We start from the raw sequence: 20492 nt of genomic DNA, 5'->3' as shown, positions 1-20492 counted from the left end.
AAAGTTGAATTCTGTAGCCTATTTAACTTTATTTGTCGTAAAAGTGGTTGCTTATCAATCACATGTAGTCGTATTTAACGTTATTTGTAGTGAAACATTTTAGCTTATCAAACACAAATGTATTACAGATATGGACTTATGTTCTAAACTATTTTCTTACTTTGACAGGTTATCAAAATGTTTCCCATCAGAGGTTTGGACGTAAAAGTGGTACTCATATCACTCTGCATTTTATACTATTCAACGCAATCTGAAGGACGACCAGTGATGTAGGCTTGAACCCTATATGACCTGGAAATAACTTTATGGAATAACTTTATATGATATACTATATGATATTGTATTGTAATATGATTGGATATGACATGATACTATATTATAGCCTACTTGCAAATTATAATAATGTCCTGTTTAAAATAAGACATATAACTTAGTAGTATTGTTTCTTACAGAAAGAGATCCATTAGTGAAGTACAACTAATGCACAACCTTGGGGAACACAAGCACGTGCAGGAGAGGCAAGACTGGCTCCAAATGAAGCTGAGGGACATCCATACAGCCTCGCTTCAAAATGCAGAGAGGGGGGAGAAAGTTAGAACCAGAAGGCTTCTTCCCGAGGATCTCCTGTATTTGGAGGAATTAACGCCAAACGAAGTTGAATACATTTTAAACATTTTGGAGAAGCTACTCAACGCTCAGTGAATTTAGATTTTTGCAGTCTGGACTGTAGGCTACCACGTTTGACACTTCATTCTATTTCATGACTTTTATAGTTTTTCTGTTTTATTTAAACAACTCTTATTTATGTATAGGGCATGCGATTTTAAAATGGTATTGGAGAAATCAAGTTGTGAGGAGGCTAAGCTTCCACAGTTTTAGCTTAAAGCACTTGTATTTATTATTCAGTAGTTCAAGCTATTTATTTATCCCAATCAAATAAAAAGGAAGGGCAAATACTGTTTAGGACCAAAACATTGTTTTTATTATCTGAAAAAAGTAAGCGTTGTACAATTGTTTATTAACTTGATGATGGTTGTATTTTCGTGTTCTATACGTGCTATGGTATTTCTATATGTGGTGTAAAACTGTGATAGTATGTATAAATAACTAGTAAATAGTGTAACTTGTGCATGGATACTTATATGCAGTAGGCCTAATTGGGATAGGGATCATTACAGTTGATGAGCTATAGCATAAATGTTAAATATTTATGCACTTTAACTGTAAAATGTAGCCACTTATATGTTTTATATTAACCAACTCCAAAGTGCCGCAATGTAATTGTTTGTTGTAAATAAAATAGCATTATCACAATAGCTATATACTGTATGTTTCGTAATAAACAATTAAGTTAATCTTCCATTTTTATTTGCATCTGCTGGCTTTTTAAACTGCTGAATAGTCAGCCTACTAATGTATTAATTTATATTTCTACTTAATGTATCAAACCTGATGTTTCCGAAATTGGAAGGTTACTGTACGTATTAATATGAATTTACACCTCAGACGGGAGGTGATTGGTTGCTGATGTTAACTCAATAACTGTTAGCGCCTCAGTGGTTGTTCACAGGGGTCAATGTACACGGTAGCTGCATATTCACTCATCATAATTAGTAGCCTATATGAACATAAACATTGATATATAACCGTTATATACACATATAACAATTAATACAAATATTTAATTTCCTAACTGTTTGGGGGCTTGATGGGGTTTTTAGACTGCAGATTGCGCAGCGTGTAGTAATTCCGACCCTCGTGAACAAGCCGAGGTTATATAGTCTCGCGATCTATCACCTTAGTTGCGCAACAGTCAAAACAAGGGATTACAGTTAGGCCTGTTTTAGTGATTGTCCGGGGAACATGGCTGTCATTATTACTGTAATCAGTCGGTCACCAATCTAGCAAAAATATTTATTAGGAATTTGTTTACTTTCGCTTTCGGATAAAACTCAGACAACAATGAATCCGAAGAGGTAAGGAGCGCCATGCTATAGTTAGCGGGCTACTTCAGGCAGTGAGGTAACGATATTTAGCTAACGTGGGCGTAATTGTATCCAACTAACGTTAACGCTAGCTACAAGTTTACTGGTTAAAACGGTTTGATATCGAGCTAGCAGTTTGTTTGTCTAAACTGTCTTCATTGCTTGCTAGCATGAGTCATAACCTAGCGGTCAAACACGGAAATTGTTCCAATTGTTTTTTCATTCATTTGGGGATTTTAGAACTACTTCAAACAAGGTATGTTTGTTTTCATGTAACGTTAGCTATAGTAGGCTTTCCTTGGCGTGACGTCTTGATAACCGTATAACTCTCAGACAAGGTGACTTATCAATATATTCGACTTTATTTACTCTAATTCTAATTAGCATCAAAGTACACATACAAGACTATAGCCCTTGATCAGGACTCTTAGTTCCATACACATGAGTCATTGGTTGAAGGCGTCTTGTAGGGGGGGGTGGTTTGTTAAGCGCCACGACGCCCGGTCTGAACATTAACACGCAGCGCTTTCGGTGCTGTTTTGGAAGCATAAAGACCTTGGTGAGAAATATCTTCTTTTTTTAAGTTTAAATTGATACGTACATTTTTTTTATAAGGTTAGTGTTCCCAAACGGCCATATTTCCATGATACATCGCTTGTTTACGGAAAACAGTCAGAAGGACCGAGTGTACTAACGTTACCTGTGTTAATTAACTAACTTACACCTATGTATAAACATAAGACAGACGCCACAAACTTGTTGTCACTGAAAAATACTGCCGGATGTAACTGTTAAAACATCGTACAGTAAGTGTGTATTTTGCATTTGTGAAATTGTTTTCTTGTGATATGAAAGAGTGATCAATGTTTCCAGAACCGTGCCGCGAGTCAATCTATTCACGTTTAGATGGAGTATTTGGCTGTTCTGGCTTCCAGAACCAATTCGCCATTTAAACAGAACATGTAACTTGGACGAAGGAGTAACAATATTTTCCTTTAGTCGAATATTGGGCTAGCAAGACAACAAATCCCTGCAAGCTCCTGCACTTAATAGCTGACACGTCTAAGAGGTTCATTCTAGCTAGCTAACTAGCCAGCCATGTCACAGCAATGTTTTCAGTTACCCATTTGGTAAATAACTTGAGTAGAGGTAGCTAAGTTATTCCATGTCAAGCTAACTAACTAACTTAGCTAGCTAGCTAACAAACAATGGGCCCATCTAGCTAGCTTGGTGGTGGTACTACTACTGTAGCAAGCTTGTTATTTTTTAGTAAAGTCTAACTTGGCTAGATAGAGAGTAAGTTTATTATGTTTGCCAATAGAAGGCTTTGGGTGTTATCTAGTGTTCCATTATAAATTATGTTTACATTTCTTCAACTAATGCGAAGAGAACAACAAACGTGTATGTTTTGTATTAACAGGACATCATGAGTGCTGATGGTGGCAGATTCCCTATTGACACCTCTAACTATTTACCTGTGATGGCTGAATGTCCACATTTAGATGACAACTCAAGCGACACTGAGAACTGGGAAAGTAATCTTCACAGACACTCAAGGTAATAAACTAGCACTCATTAGGGAAGAGTACTGTATTGCTACTTAAAAAAAGAATTTTAGATTAAGGACATCACTTTAGAAAGAATTCTGAATGTGCTAGATTGTTCTTGATTGTTCAGCATTCAAGACACCTGTCTAGTACTATTTTAAATATAGTGTTTTCAAAAAGTATTCACACCCCTTGACTTTTTCCACATTTTTTTGTTTCAGCCTGATTTTAAAATTGATTACACTTTTACAAATTAATGAAAAACTGAAATGTCTTGAGTCAATAAGTATTCAACCTTTTGTTATGACAAGCCTAAATAAGTTCAGGATTAAATATTTGAGTACTGACTCACATAAGTTGCAAGGACTCACTCTGCAATAATAGTGTTTCAATAAAAAACATTTTTTATTTACAATGTTGGCAGGACAATGACGGCTTACCGGGGAACAGTGGTTTAACTGCCTTGTTCAGGGGCAGAACAACAGATTTTACATTGTCAGCTCAGGGATTCGATACAGCAAACTTTGGCCCAACGCTCTGACCACTAGGCTACCTGCCACCCCAGTTTAATATCATTTTTGGATGAAAACCTAATTGCTGTACCACACATACCATTTTCTGTAAGGTCCCTCAGTCGAGCAGTGCATTTCAAACCGATTCAACCACAAAGACGTAGCCTAGTGTTTAGAGCGTTGGACTAGTAACCGAAAGGTTGCAAGTTCGAATCCCCGAGCTGACAAGGTGCAAATCTGTCGTTCTGCCCCTGAACAAGGCAGTAGGAACCCACTGTTCCTAGGCCGTCATTGAAAATAAGAGTTTGTTCTTAACTGACTTGCCTAGTTAAATAAAGGTTAAAAAAAGAAAGACCAGGGGGGGCTCCAATGCCTCAGTAAAAATACCCAATGCCTGGGTAAAAATAGAAAAAAAAAGTAGTCATTGAATATCCCTTTGAGCATGGTGCACCTTGAATGGTGTATCAATACACCCAGTCACTACAAAGATACAGGCTTCCTTCCTAACTGTTTCTTGAGAGGAAGGAAACCACTCAGGGATTTCACTGAGGCCAATAGTGACTTTAAAACAGAGTTTAACGGCTGTGATGGGAGGAAACTGAGAATGGCTCAGTTACTCCACAATACTAACTTAATTGACAGAGTGAAAAGGAAGCCTGTACAGACTACAAATATTCCAAAACATGCATCCTGTTTGCAACAATGCACTGAAGTAATACTGCAAAGAAGCAATTCACTTTTTCTCCTGAATACATAGTGTTTGGGGCAAATACAACACATTACTGAGTACCACTCTCTATATTTTCGAGTATAGTGGTGACTGCATCAGCTTATGAGTGCTTGTAATCGTTAAGGGCTGGGGAGTTTTTCAGGATAAAAAATAAACCGAATGGAGCTAAGCACATGCGACTCTTGCTCGACACCCAAAACACATCGAAACGGCTGTGCATACGTACACACCACCTCATTATTGCAGTCCTACTAAGACTATTATTGCGTTCTAGAGAGGACTGGCATGAGCATGAAGCATCGTATTTGCTTATCAACTTATTTGAGTGTAGATGTGGAGGAACTAGAATATTTCTGCCGTGCGGCGCTTTGACAGATCCCACTCTACGCTGATAAGTCTATTCTTTGCTGTGTTATATAGCCCTATTGGATGAAGCCAGTATTACTTGAGACGTTGGTTAAGTAATTATCCAAGCATGTGCATTATTCCAGATGACGGTTCACACAGTTTCCAAACTGCCCCCTGGTAATTTTACATTTTTATGCTGGAAACCTGGAGGTTTTTATTCGAGATGTGACGGTATTTGGCTGCCAAATGTATAGGTGTTCCCATAATATTTTAAAATTGAGGAAGTGTCATTATTTTAGTTATCCATGGTAGTTGTTCTTCCTAGCAAAAATTACCCCCACCCCTTCTGATTTGAGCTGCTGAACAGTATTTGCGCTTGATGCTTTTATGGCCCAGAAAGTGAACTTGCCATTTACAAATTGTTTAGCGGGGATGCCCTGCTTTAAGATCTTTTGCCTAGGACATCAACAGCCAGCTGTGGTTTCATTTTAAATAAGCTATAGGTACAATAGGCCTACTTTTTATTGCACATTTAGGCCTAATTAAACTGACTAATTTGGCAATATTCAATTTCAATTCACTGGCACTATGTAAAATAGCTTAGCCATACTCAGTGATAGCCTAATATATACTTTTAGTGAACTTACTAGGCATTGCAAGACAAGACATTGCGATATAGATGAACAAGATATAGCCTATGTGCATGGTTCCGACTGTCTGCCGGCACCTCCTCTTGCTGGCTAGCCTGCTCTTTCTTTTCTCAAAGAAAGGTGTGTTCAGTCTTTGGCCTGTTGCGTGTAGAATAGCTCAGCCTACTCATTGATAGCCTCTACTTTTAGTGAATTCACGAGCCATTCCAAGTCTCAAAATTGCGCGATGCAGCACTGCCTACAGTTCCTATGCCTGGCTGTACCCCCTTCCTACCTCCCTTCCTCACTCGCTTGCTCTTTCTTCAAAAATGTGTCATTCTGTTACCAAGTCGGTAACAGAATGAATGCAACTGAATTGGCTAAAATGGGAATTAAAAGTAATCACAAAGCACAGCTCAAGGTGTCCTGTCATAGCTGACACCCCATTCTTTCTGCAGACATCTTTGAATCTTAATTTGGAGTAGATATTTATTTAAGAGTTTTTGGAAAATGTGGTCACAAACTGAGGGAGATTTTACCGTCATTCTGTTACCAAAATGTACATCTACACTGTTCTTTGAGTAAATGGGTAGTTGACGTGCCACAGCTTTTTTTCACTCCAATGTGTCAAAAACACTTATTTTAATTTGTGAAAACTTTTATTGTATGGTTAAGAAGATACTGCTTTGTTTGGATCATCTGCAGACACATGCAATGAATAAACATTTTATACATCATTTTTGAGCTAACACTAGCGCCATCGTCTTGGAACGCCTTACAAAATACTTTTAAACTGGAAGAACTTGTCCCGATTTGGTATTTTTAAATCACTGATGAATGATCTTGCGACTGATTCCCTGACCTGTTAAAGTTACATTTAGGAGTTAGGTTTAAGGGTTAGCTAAAAAAAAGGTTAGGGGAAGGGTTAGCAAAAATGCAGTAAATATTCAAACTCGTAGCTAGAAGTTTGCGTTATACGCCCACCCGACCGTTATACGCCCACCCTACTTTCATTTTTTGCCTTTAGTAACCACCTGTCTTGCGTAACATACCATACTAATTTGGGTATCCTGGATTTACTTTTACTGTGTCTAGTCTAGTAGACCAGGATCACCACAGACAATGTGTCAAATGAGAGCTTTTTAGGGTGTGGCTATTCTGGTCCATCAGATAGCCTATGTATTTTTGACACACTCAGATGCATATTGTGGACTGTTAATCATGTCATACACTTCCTTAAAGTGGTCGTTCAGGCTTTTGGCAATGAAGCCCTTTGTCTACCTCCCCCAGAGTCAGATTAACTTGTGGATGTTATTTTTGTCTCTGCGTCCAGTATGGAGGAAGTTAGTGGTTTTCCATAGAAGATGACAAGGGGAGATAACATTTTGGAAGCCGTTCACTTTCAATGGAGGGAAGTGAAGTGGTCGGGGGACCATTGGGTGACGTGAAGACGCTGAACTTATACCACAAGTCTATTGACCAATCAAAACTCACTATATATTTTCTATCCCCTATTGGATTGGCCGTTACCTCTCACTACCTAGCACCCACATGGGGGCGAAGCTAGCATGGCTATTTGAATTATCATGTTCAAAGGAAACCCACAGTTGGAGGTAATTTTGCGAGCCAATACTAATAAACGTTAGCCACCTAACTAGAATTCGTAACATGTTTTTTGCAAATTCTTAACATATCATACAAATTGTTGTTTCTGACATGAAATGGGTGATGGATATCCACAAATTAATACATACCATATGAAATGTAACGCATACTATACTGAACAAAAATATTAAAACAACAATTTCAATTATTTTACTGAGTTTACAGTTCATACAAGGAAATCAGTCAATTGAAATAAATGAATTTGGCCCTAATCTATGGATTTCAAATGAGTGGGCAGGGGAGCAGGCATTGGTGGGCCTGGGAGGGCATAGGCCCACCCACTGGGGAGCCAGGCCCAGCCAATCAGAATATGTTTTTCCCCACAAAAGGTCTTTATTACAGACAGAAATACTCAGTTTCATCAGCTGTCGGGGGGGCTGGTCTCTGACAATCCCACAAGTGAAGAAGCCAGATGTCGCGGTCCTGGGCTGGCGTGGTTACACGTGGTCTGCAGTTGTGAGGCCGGTTGGATGTTCTGACAAATTCTCTAAAAGATGTTGGAGGCAGCTTATGGTAGAGAAATTAACATTAAATTATCTGGCAACAGCTCTGGTGGACATTGCTGCAGTCAGCATGCCAATTGCACACTCCCTCAACTTGAGACATCTGTGGCATTGTTATGTGACAAAACTACACATTTTTAGTGGTCTTTCTTCACCAGCACAAGGTGCACCTGTGTAATAATCATGCTGTTTAATTAGTCTTAATATGCCACACCTGTCGGGTGGATGGATTATATTGGCAAAGGGGAAATGGTCACTAACAGGGATGTAAACATTTGTAGAATACATTTGTGAGAAATAAGCTTTTAGTGCATATGGAACATTTCTGAGATTTTTTTTTTTTATTCACTCATGAAACATGGGACCAACACTTGTTGCGTTTTTTATATTTTTGTTCAGAATAAATTGAGTTTCCTACATTTACACACAGAATCATACAACATTCTCTGAGACCAGGTTGCTGTAGTTGTAATCCTACCTCTGGATGGACTTCTCAGTCCTGTGATTCTCAACCAAAGCCCTTATCTGGGGAATCAATCATTTATATGAGTCTCTAGCTCAAATTAAATTTTTATTAATATCAACAAACTGAACATATTTTTAGCACATATTGGCATTGTAATCTACAGCCAAGTAAAATCCAGAGGTCAATTGATGCGCTGTCATGTTCATCATTCGCAAATCAGCAATTTTATTTAATCAGCCAAGCAATTCTGCTGAAGACAATCGTGTCGAGTCGGAAAAGGCTATATAAGGACACGCCTGACGCCCAAACCGATATTTCATCTTAGAATTAATCACAATGAGGTTATTACGGTAAGGGTCAGTTTTAGGTTTTTGCTAGTGGGTTTAAGCGTCAACTGTGTCCTTATAGTCTTCCCCTGTCGCGTCAGGCAATATCAGGACAGTAGACTGGGAGGTCGCACTACGTCAGAAGGGCTGCTCTGCGAGTCTGATTCAGTGTCGTGGAAAAAAAGCGCACAGCCATTCATTTCTACGGGTCTCCCTGTATGAACTGAATGACTGGTCCTCGCTCTTTCCCCCCCCTTTTTTTTCTTCTTCCAATTGGGGCGATCGAGGCTTTCGAAAGATACATTTACAGCTAGCAAGTTGAACAGTCTACGAAATAATGCTGAAGTTCGAAAGTAATGCCCAAGGATGCTAAACCGGCTGGCAAGGCTGCATTGTTCGGAGGAGCCCAAGTCCTTTGTGCTTTCATTCCTCAGCTCATCCCGTGCTGCTTTGTCTTTAATTTGCCGTGCGATACAAACGGGTAGGTCTGCGAAGCATCCTATCCATTGCATTTATTATAGCATATGTTGATTACCTATGTTTTTGTAAATATTTATTTCATTGGTCGGCTTTTTGTGGTTTTCCCACGCATTCTTATGAATGGCAAGAGGAAAAGAACCAAGACTACGCGTCTTTTTAAAATGAAGTGTTTCCTTTCATGGGGTTTGCCGATCAGAACGCCTTTTGTGGAGGGTTAAACCCCGACACTAGCGTGCATTCTCTCTGTTTTAATATCATAGGGACAGTGTCAGCAGTGCTCTTAAATTATTGATGGGACCCTTTTCTTTAAGTAACGGGACTCAATGCTGCAGACGCTTATAACACCAGTTCATCTGTGCTTTACCCCCATTATCAGTCATAGTAATCGTCTTAAAATGACGAAACTTAACATTAAACATTGCAATTTGCATTTGATCATTTCATGGAAATCAATGCCTTTTCTAAGAGGTTATGTGAGGTAATAGCGGCAGCCATTGAGTTGATTTGTGGATGGATATAGCTTTGCATTTCTGCCTGCATGAAAGATGAGATGAGCTCTATCGCTTTCGCTGACCCTTTGTTTGTTAATCCTGCCAGACTTGCCTTATTCATGCACTGGGGGAAGATTTGTTATATACATAAAATAAAAAAATCTGGTCACCAAACTTTTCCCGTTTTGACATTCTACTTTATATTCAGAATTGCAGTTATGCTAAAGGAACCAAAATATTGTAGAATAGAAAGAGGGATTGATACTGCTGTTTCCACACCTGAATTTTTGCTGAGTGCAATGGGGGCATCACTCCATAACTAGTGCTGATTCTCCATTCAAGCTCTTAATCACATTCCCCAACCTGATGAGACTCATCACTCTATTGAGGAGTTTCTCTTTTTGAGATTTCATATGAGCCTGTAGAGCAATTGTATGCTCCATGTCAAGAACTGTCTTTCGATAAGAGCCTTTTTCAATACATTTTATGAAGTCCACAAGTCATGTGAGGACACAAGGGATGTACATTTAGTTCTCTCATTGTTGTTTTTATTTACATGGCTGAAAGACTCATAGCAGTACAGAATTCAATGCAGGTGTAGTAACGAGGACAAGCTGCACAAAGATCAGGGGACCCACGTACTGTAGGGCAGGCCTGGCGGTCCCTGACCTGCATACAATGTGATTACAACTTCCCGTTTCTGGACCAGTCATTAGCATCCATTCAGTTGCTGTTGAAATTTAGACAATTATTTGTTTCAATAAGTGTTAACACTATGAACAAGATATTACAATCAGCCCAATCTTTCCACATCCTTTAACATTTTTTTTTAAAGACATGTCTGCTGAAATGAAGTTGTCCACATGTAGTGGAATGACTTTAGATTTTTCCTACTCAGTCAGTGAGCCATCTCTCGCACTCTCTGGGACTTCATCAGTAGAGGTGGCGCCTCAGTCAGACATTGTTAACGGTTGACTGGGTTGAATATTTCTATCGTGAGCTAGAAGGTGGATGGATGTCGTCCATTTGAGGTGCTATAAAGGCAGCTTCTCTAGAGCTCTCCCGTCTTTGAGAGTTCCTCTTTCGTGCTGCTGCTCTCCAGTCCATTCACTTTAGCCTCATCATATTTGATAATCACTTCCCTCGGGAGGGACGCACTCTTTATTAGGGAGACCTGCTGCATGGCACGCTGGTCAGACTAGACAGTCCAGACAGTGTGAGAGCTTTCAGAGGTAAGGTGGCTGCCGCAGATAACATAACAGCTCTTGTGGATGCTTTCGGCTTCTCTGCCTGTCTCAATGGGATGGCCAGTTTCTCCAGTTTCCCTACAGATAGGCTCTTTTGCGATGGATAATAGGGTTATTATCCTGTGGAACTATTTTTAAAAAATGATTTCAAGAAGGTGTGTTTGGTACTTCATGCTCCATCAGTGTAATATTTCATATTTTACCAATGCCACTCCAAGAGGTGTAATAGTCCTATTTATGTGTTCTTTCACTCCCTAATGTGTTTCTCAAAGTATAGGACTGCAGGCAGCAAGCAGTAGTGTTGTATTGGCTGTCTTTCTACAGCAGTCAGCGCTGCTATTTTTTTTTTCTCTCAGAGGGTTCATATGAGTTTACTGCAGGCTTTTACCCACTTCTCTGCAGAGAAGCATACAAAATACTCCCTTTCCCCCTCCGTGCTCGTGTGTGTGGGTCTGACTGTGTGTGGTGTGCTCCTCTCAGTGCCCAGCCCCGCGTTCCAGTCCCTCAACTAGAGGCCGACCTGGTCAACATGAACCTGCATGGCGCCAGCGGAGGCCTCGAACGCTGCAGGGACAGTGATCGCCGGAGGTCTAGCGACCGCTCCCGAGACTCCTCCCACGAGAGGGGAGAGGGTCAGCTGACCCCTTGCATCAGGAACGTCACCTCGCCCACCCGACAGCACAACAGCGGTGAGTACTCCATTACTGCTTTGAGACCACACAGGGTGCTTTCTCATGCCTCCGGTACAGCTGTGAGATTGAGTCCCTTTCTAACTACATAAAAGCAGTGACTGAATCAGAGCTCTCAGAAATGTGGTTTCATTGTGTTGAAATCGCCTTAAAGCCTCACCCAGAGGCGGAGCCAGGTAGTCATACTACTCCTACTCAGTCTGTACCCACTCAGGGAATTAAGCCTATAACTGAATGATGTTTAAATTGCTACAGTAAGAGTTGAATAGGAAAGTCTTGAAAGGAAAGCATTTTGACTCTTGCAAAAGCTTTCAATTACTTGACCAGCGTTAACAATGTCCCTTTTCATCCAGTGTGATGAGACAGCAGTGTTGGCACCTTAATTATGGTACTCTGCCTGTCTGTCTCCCAGATCGTGAGCGGTGCGAGGGTGGTTCTTCCTCCAGGTCGTCGAGTCCTCGGCCCCCCAGGGCCTTAATCTCCGTGGGGCCCAGCTGCATCGCAGCGAGCAGGAGCAGCCTTTTCAGTACTGAGACCCACTGTAAGAGTCTGGGCCATGGACACGTGCACGGTCCCTGTGACCACCTCTACGTCTATGAGAACGCAAAGGAGGGGACGCGCACATTACGGACCGCCGAGAGGGTCACTCTGATAGTGGACAACACCCGCTTCCTGGTGGACCCGGCCATCTTCACCGCCCAGCCCAACACCATGCTGGGAAGGTATAAAGCATACTATTGTATCACCAGAAATTAAAGTGACATCCAAAAGGGATATTAAAACAAATTAATTTCAATCTGAATGTTTTTCTTCTCTCATAGAATGTTTGGATCCGGGAGAGAATACAATTTCACTAGGCCCAATGACAAAGGAGAGTTTGAGGTGGCAGATGGAATCAGCTCAACGGTTTTTAGAGCCATCCTGGTAAGACACTCTCTGGCTTTATAATAAGATCTCATTCACGTTTGATAATGTCACTTTTTCACCTAATGTACCCAGAGACAGGTTGGTATTGACGAAGTGAAGGATTACGCTGCTGCGTCATTAATCTTCATGACTGGAATGGGAAAGGCATTCTCTCTCAGATTCTATATCCATCCCCTATTTATTTTATTAGGTAGAAGAATAGGCACTCAGGTCAGAACACTATCTTTCTAAAACAGACCTTGATTATGGCACCAAATTAAAGGGATACTTTGGGATTTTGACGATGATGCCCTTTATCTACTTCCCCATAGTCAGTTGAACTCGTGGATACCATATTTATGTCTCTGTGTCCAGTATGAAGGACGTATGAAGGATGTTGAGGTACACTACATGACCAAAAGTAGGACACCTGCTTTCCATTAGATATTGGAACATTGCTGCGGGGATTTGCTTCCATTCAGCCACAAAAGCATTAGTGATGTTGGGCGATTAGGCCTGGCTTGCAGTCGGTATTCCAATTCATCCCAAAGGTGTTCGATGGGGTTGAGGTCAGGGCTCTGTGCAGGCTAGTCAAGTTCATCCACACTGAGCACGGGCATTGTCATGCTGAAACAGGAAAGGGCCTTCCTCAAACCGTTGCCACAAAGTTGGAAGCACAGAATCGTCTAGAATGTCATTGTATGCTATAGCGTTAAAATTTCCCTTAGCTGGAACTAAGGAGCCTAGCCCGAACCATACAAAATGGTCCCAGACTATTATTCCTCCTCCACCAAGCTTTACAGTTGGCACTATGCATTGGGGCAGGTAGTGTTCTGCTGTCATCTGCCAAACCCAGATTTGTCCGTTGGACTGTCAGATGGTGACGCGTGATTCATTTCTCCAGAGAACGTGTTTCCATTGCTTTAGAGTCCAATGGCGGCGAGCTTTACACCACTCCAGCCGACGCTTGGCATTGCGCGTGATGATCTTAGACTTGTGTGCTGCTGCTCGGCCATGGAAACCCATTTCTTGAAGATGCCGACAAACAGTTCTTGTGCTGACGTTGCTTCCAGAGGTAGTTTGGAACTCTGTAGTGAGTGTTGCAACCGAGGACAGACGATTCTTACGCGCTAGGCGCTTCAGCACTGGGCAGCCCCGTTCTGTTTGCCTGTGTGGCCTACCACTTCGCGGCTGAGCTGTTGTTGCTCCTAGACGTTTCCACTTCACAATAACAGCACTTATAAACTCAGCAAAAAAATAAACGTCCTCTCACTGTCATCCTCGTTTATTTTCAGCAAACTTAACATGTGTAAATATTTGTATGAACATAACAAGATTCAACAACTGAGACACAAACTGAACAAGTTCCACAGACATGTGACTAACAGAAATTGAATAATGTGAGGGTCTAAAGTAAGTCAATGCTGCTGGTGGCCACACCAGATTCTAGGTACTGCAGTGCATCTCCTCCTCATGGACTGCACCAGATTTGCCAGTTCTTGCTGTGAGATGTTACCCCACTCTTCCACCAAGGCACCTGCAATTTCCCGGACATTTCTGGGGGGAATGGCCCTAGCCCTCACCCTCCGATCCAACAGGTCCCAGACGTGCTCAATGGGATTGAGATCCGGTCTCTTCGCTGGCCATGGCAGAACACTGACATTCCTGTCTTGCAGGAAATCACGAGCAGATCGAGCAGTATGGTTGGTGGCATTGTCATGCTGGACGGTCATGTCAGGATGAGCCTGCAGGAAGGGTACCACATGAGGGAGGAGGATGTCTTTCCTTTAATGCACAGTGTTGAGATTGCCTGCAAAGATAACAAGCTCAGTCCGATGATGCTGTGACACACCGCCCCAGACCATGACGGACCCTCCACCTCCAAATTGATCCCGCTCCATCCAGAGTACAGGCCTCGGTGTAACGCTCATTCCTTCGACGATAAACGCGAATCCGAACATCACCCCTGGTGAGACAAAACCGCGACTCGTCAGTAAAGAGCACTTTTTGCCAGTCCTGTTTGAAGGGGGGTGTGTGTGTGTGTATATATAGTGTTGTTTCGTGAGCCAATGCTAACTAGCGTTAGCGCAATGACTGGAAGTAATGCTAGCAGATCCCAATAGACTTTCAGTCATTGCGCTAATGCTAGTTAGCAATTCCGCTGGTGGTATAGTTATCAACTTCCTTCAAACTGCATGCAGAGACATACACATTTTATCCATGAGTTCATCTGACTCTGGGGAAGTAGATGAAGGGCCTCATTTGCCAAAATCCCAAAGAATCCCTGTAATGTATTTATTACATTCCATTGTGGAGTTATGGCCACAGATTTTGTAGTGGCCATATGTATAGGGGTCAATACATTGTTTTTTTAGCACATTATTGCGGCATCATTTCCTTATTATTCAAACACTTGTATTGCGTTTGTATGCAATTACTGTCAAGTGATACGTTGACAAGTAAGCTCGTTTACAAACATCTCTGCGGTTATCCATTCGACATTGTGTATTTTTGGGGAAGTGTGGAAATGCGGGGCAGATAATCTGTGCAGTGTTACGTAAAGCAGATTTTCAGGGATCAGAGCTACTAATACTGCACAACATGCTAGTGCTTTCATTTTTGTGTACGTTCGCCCCGGCATTCCACTTAAGTCTCCAGAGACACAGGGCAGGAGAACAACCAGGTAATTGCATCTGTTTTGTGTGTATCATACGGTTTCTGGGCTTTATTACAGTATCAGGGGCAGCTCTCTGTGTGCTTCAGAGGTAGTACTGTGTTCTAGCATGCCAGAGTAGCAATCTCACATCTGTATGCTTCTTTTGTATGTGGGAGAGAAATGCTAATGTAGATAGTCAGGACCCGGGTATGCTGCAAGCACTTCTGTGTTTTGATTTCAATGCTTACCTTGGGTTTTCAGTATTGAACGTCTCGTAGTACCGATCCGTTCTGTAATTGGGGAAAAGCTCTTCTATCAAATGCGACCCGACCATAATAGCAGGGAGAGAGAAAGAAAACCATGGCTGGCAGCATTATCATTTAGGGCACAGAGCAAGCTAACAGCCGTTTCCGACGCGGTCTTGTGAAGAGCTGCGCGTCGCTGCTGCTGCCTTGATACCGTTTCTTTTCATCGTTATACTTGAACTCTGTCAATATTCCACTGGCTGTAAATAGCTCTGTGGGGGTGGGGGGGGGGGAGAGAGGGTGTGACGTCGCTGCCATTTGCTGTTGTCGGAAGGCTCTGTTCTGTGTGTGCGCAGACCAGCCTCAGTAATGGCTGCCTGTTTTGTTTTTCCTGTGTGACTTTTAAATGGCAGGATTACTACAAATCTGGGATAATCTGCTGTCCTGATGGGATCCCCGTTCCTGAGCTGAGAGAAGCATGTGACTACCTCTGCATCTCCTTTGACTACAGCACCATCAAGTGTAGAGACCTCAGTGAGTGTGTATATATTGTATGATTCCCCCTCATTGCTGTAAGTTGATAATGGGTTATTACATTTTAGGCAGAATATTCCTGTGTAATATTTCATGCCATATTCTGTATTAGCTGCAAATTTTTGCCTGTGTTCAGTGTTGTTGACATGATGCACAGCTCTGAAACCAGGTCAATATTAGCCTACAGATTTGATGCAAGTCAGATGATCGCAGGTTTCCACAATGTGGGTCACTGACTGCTGTAGCCATTGATTGACGTTGTTTGAAATGTGGATGAGTGCCTAGTTTTGTTGACTTGCTGCGAGTGAGCCTGTGTGTGTGTGTGTGAACATGTACAGTGTATTCGGAAAGTATTCAGAGCCCTTCCCTTCAAAAAATGTGTTTTGTTACGTTACAGACGTATTCCAAAATGGATTAATAGAATTTATCAATCTACACACAATACCGCATAATGACAAAGGTAAAATGGTTATTAGACTTTTTGCAAATGTATTACAAATAAAAAAAACTTTATTTACATAATTATTCAGACCCTTTGCTACAAGACTTGAAATTGATCTCAGGCGCATCCTGTTTCATTGATCATCCTTGAGATGTTTCTACAACTTGATTGGAGTCCACCTGTGGTAAATTCAATTGATTGGACATGATTTGGAATGGCACACACGTGTCTATATAAGGTCCCACAGTTGACAGTGCATGTCAGAGCAAAAACCAAGCCATGAGGTCGAAGGAATTGTCCATAGAGCTCAGAGACAGGATTGTGTAGAGGCACAGATCTGGGGAAGGGTACCAACAAATTTCTGCAGCATTGAAGGTACCCAAAGACACAGTGCCCTCCATTTTTAAATGGAAGAAGTTTGGAACCACCAAGACTCTCCCTACCGCTGGCCGCCCGGCCAAACTGAGCAATCCGGGGAGAAGGGCCTTGGTCAGGGAGGTGACCAAGAACCCGATGGTCACTCTGACAGAGCTCCTGTGTGGAGATGGGAGAACCTTCCAGAAGGACAACCATCTCTGCAGTACTCCACCGATCAGGCCTTTATGGTAGAGTGTCCAGAAGGAAGCCACTCATCAGTAAAAGGCACATGACAGCCCGCTTAGTTTGCCAAGGCACCTAAACAAGATTCTCTGGTCTGATGAAAGCAAGATTGAACTCTTTGGCCTGAATGCCAAGTGTCACATTTGTAGGAAACCTTGCACCATCCCTACGGTGAAGCATGGTGGTGGCAGCAGCATCATGCTGTGAGGATGTTTTTCAGCAGCAGCGACAGACAAGTCAAGATCGAGGGAAAGATGAACAGCGCAAAGTAGGGAGAGATCCTTGATGAAAACCTGCTCCAGAGCACTCAGGACCTCAGACTGGGGGGCGAAGGTTCACCGTCCAACAGGACAACGATCCTAAGCACACAGCCAAGCAACGCAGGAGTGGCTTCAGGACAAGTCTCTGAATGTCCATGAGTGGCCCAGCCAGAGCCTGGACTTGAACCTGATCGAACCTGATCTCTGGAGAGAACTGAAAGTAGCTGTGCAGCGACTCTCCCCATCCATCCTGCCAGAGCTTGAGGATCTGCAGAGAAGAATGGGAGAAACTCCCCAAATACAGGTGTGCCAAGCTTGTGGAGTCATACCCAAGAAGACTCAAGGCAGTAATCGCTGCCAAAGGTGCTGCAACAAATTACTGAGTAAAGGGTCTGAATACTTAATTTTTTTGCAAATGTATTAAAAAATAAACAGATTTTTTTCAGTATGGGGTCTTGTGTGTATAGATGGATGAGGGACATATTTGAAATAAAGCTTTTACGTAACAAAATGTGGGAAAGGTAAAGGGGTCTGAATACTTCCCGAACATACTGTTTACATTTCAGCGCGAGAACTGGAGTACGATCATCACATCACACATGTCCCGTGATGCACTTTTCATGACCACCCACTCCTATCTTCTAGGTGCACTCATGCACGAGCTGTCCAACGATGGGGCGAGGCGTCAGTTTGAGTTCTACTTGGAGGAGATGGTGGTGCCGCTGATGGTCGCCAGCGCCCAGAACGGAGAGAGGGAGTGTCACGTGGTGGTCCTGACTGACGACGACGTGGTAGACTGGGACGAGGAGTACCCTCCGCAGATGGGAGAGGAGTATTCACAGAGTGAGTTAGGTCATTCGCCTCACTGGCTCTGTTGATAGAGTATATGTGGAATACTCTACAAGCAAGCCATTTCAACAATCATCCATGAGTCATCAGAAAGGAGGACCAAGGCACTCTTCATATAATTAATTCAAATGCCTTCATTAGTATGGCATGTTCAATAGAAACAGTTTTTTTTTTTAATCCGATGCGTTTCGGCTGCATGGCCTTCGTCAGGGAGTACAAAAAATAATACAATATCCTCTTTTGAACAGCTTTTCCAATTAGCCCTAATTAGAAGAGGGAGTGGTTACAAAATTGATTGGACACACCTAGTAAGCAATACTATACACATTAAAAAGTGAAATACTGTAGCTATGTTATCATAAAAATACAACTCCAAGCTAGAAGTATCAGGACACATAGAAAGGTAGTTCTAACCTTAAATATGACTGGGAGAAGTGTCAAGAATAAGACGGCAATATATTCCATAGTACACTAGAACACAGCAAAACATGAACAACAACAGTCTAAACATAGCTGAGGGCAATTGAGCAAAATGTCCACTAGATGACAGCAAATGGACCTGTCACAACCCTACAGGAAGGGTGAGGAATCCATGTCTTCATTTAAACCAGGGTATTTAGTGGCCTGTAGTTTGTAAATCCAAAAACATTCCCTTTGGTTTAATTGTTTTAGACAGTCCCCTTTTATAATAGAGGCTGGAATATGATCATCCATGAGTGGTTTATATCCTTGTGTAAAGAATTGTCCTTGGCTGTTTTTTACTGGTATGATGTGTATCCCTAATGTTAAAGGCCCAGTGTGTCAGTTCTGGACAAGTTATTTACTGTAATGTTTTTTCCTTAAAATGGTCAAAAAGAAACAAGTTTCATCAGCTGTTTATATGATACAAAACCCTGGAAATACAGAATGAGTGCACTAGGCCTTTAAACCCAACACCTAATAGTTATGTATTGCTGAAGGCCTGTGTGCTTTAACTTCTAATATGTATGACTTAATTTTTCGTTACAGTTATATACAGCACAAAACTGTACAGATTCTTCAAGTACATAGAGAATCGAGACGTTGCCAAATCTGTATTAAAAGACAGAGGACTTAAGAAAATCAGACTTGGAATTGAAGGTATGCTGGATCATCACTGAATTTCCTTCTTCCACATGTCTTTACAATTTGATAACACTAAGCAAGTTCTTAAACCTGCATAGTAATCCTGTAATTACCAGAATCACTATTGTGCAATCCTTATAGGTCTTATTGCTATATGTGTCAATGTAACTAGAAGAGTAATAACTGTATTATACAGGTATAAGAGCAACTCAATGTTACCTCAATTGGGTAAAAAAAAGACTACAGGTGATGTATTTAATAGAAGATATTTCGACAGTGTTTGAACAGAAAACATACGTCTCTTTTTACCCTCCCAGGTTATCCCACCTACAAGGAGAAGGTGAAGAAGCGTCCCGGTGGCCGGCCAGAGGTCATCTACAACTATGTGCAGCGGCCCTTCATCCGCATGTCCTGGGAGAAGGAGGAGGGCAAGAGCCGCCATGTTGACTTCCAGTGTGTGAAGAGCAAGTCCATCACAAACCTAGCAGCCGCCGCTGCAGACATTCCCCAGGACCAGCTGGTCAACATGCACCCTGGCCCTCAGGTGGACGAACTGGACATCCAGCCTCAGCCAAGCTACCACTACGAGCCAGACCCAGACGCCCCCTCACCGGCTGTCTGAGACTGGGCCCCCTCAGAGTACTGTAGTGACGAGCGAGTTTGACAGCAGAAACCAAATTGCCTTTGCACCTCTTCTGCAGCCTTAAGGCAACAAAAAAACTGGTATATATTGTCAACAGCTTGGGAAGGAGTAGCAAAGCACACAATTGCCTCCTTGTACTGTTTTTAACTGACCAAAGGAGATCTTTTATCAAGAATATTTGAATCACAAACTTCTCTGTGGGTGTGGTGGTGCTGCTGTGTACAGTACTGTAGTTCCTAAAGGGTTTGGTTTTATCCACTTCTGCTTGCTCTCCCTGTTGTGGTACAGGTGACACTACCACCAGAGCACCTGGGGAGCCTCACTGTGATGATGCTTTGACCTCAATAAAGATTTTTATTTAATATTCACTTTCATTAATGACTCCTAAGTTGCCAATGGTTTGTTTTTCCTTATCAATGTTAGCTTGGGGTCCTTTCTAGCACAAGCAAAGCGTACATGTTTTTCCTTATTCGCCATTGACTGTTTCAGTTGGAGAGCAAGCTTAACATATTTGCACCTTGTCAGCCATCAGCGCTAACCACTTACTGTGTCTGAAGGGACTAGTACTGCTCACATTTGTTGGCAAACTTTTCCAAAAATGCTCATTGCAACTCAGATTTCCTGGATACGAGGTC

General features: G+C 42.1%; 1 protein-coding gene and 1 long non-coding RNA gene across 6 annotated transcripts; one reads left to right on the top strand and one right to left on the bottom strand.

Annotated features, from left to right (window-relative positions):
- The first annotated feature begins 1777 nt into the window (after nucleotides 1-1777).
- On the top strand, nucleotides 1778-20219 carry LOC129866783 (BTB/POZ domain-containing protein 10-like). Of its 5 annotated transcripts, none has more exons than XM_055939666.1 (9): nucleotides 1778-1976; nucleotides 3406-3542; nucleotides 11410-11618; nucleotides 12031-12340; nucleotides 12440-12542; nucleotides 15839-15959; nucleotides 17907-18104; nucleotides 19119-19229; nucleotides 19532-20219. In XM_055939666.1, exons 2-9 carry the CDS (start codon nucleotides 3412-3414, stop codon nucleotides 19834-19836), a joined length of 1488 nt encoding a protein of 495 aa, XP_055795641.1. In that variant the 5' UTR covers nucleotides 1778-1976; nucleotides 3406-3411; the 3' UTR covers nucleotides 19837-20219. The 5 variants fall into 5 exon arrangements, with proteins under 5 accessions (XP_055795641.1, XP_055795645.1, XP_055795643.1 ...); XM_055939668.1 differs by lacking the exon at nucleotides 1778-1976 and adding an exon at nucleotides 2270-2544; XM_055939667.1 differs by lacking the exon at nucleotides 1778-1976 and adding an exon at nucleotides 2570-2791.
- On the bottom strand, nucleotides 10209-15690 carry LOC129866784 (uncharacterized). Its single transcript, XR_008761531.1, has 2 exons — nucleotides 15429-15690; nucleotides 10209-14490 (listed from the first exon to the last, which is right to left on the bottom strand). It is a non-coding gene; the product is annotated as an uncharacterized LOC129866784 (long non-coding RNA).
- Nucleotides 20220-20492: the final 273 nt, after the last annotated feature.

Source organism: Salvelinus fontinalis, chromosome 12, assembly GCF_029448725.1.
Source record: "Salvelinus fontinalis isolate EN_2023a chromosome 12, ASM2944872v1, whole genome shotgun sequence".
Classification (NCBI taxonomy): Eukaryota; Metazoa; Chordata; class Actinopteri; order Salmoniformes; family Salmonidae; genus Salvelinus; species Salvelinus fontinalis.
This window is presented reverse-complemented; position numbering and strand designations above follow the sequence as displayed.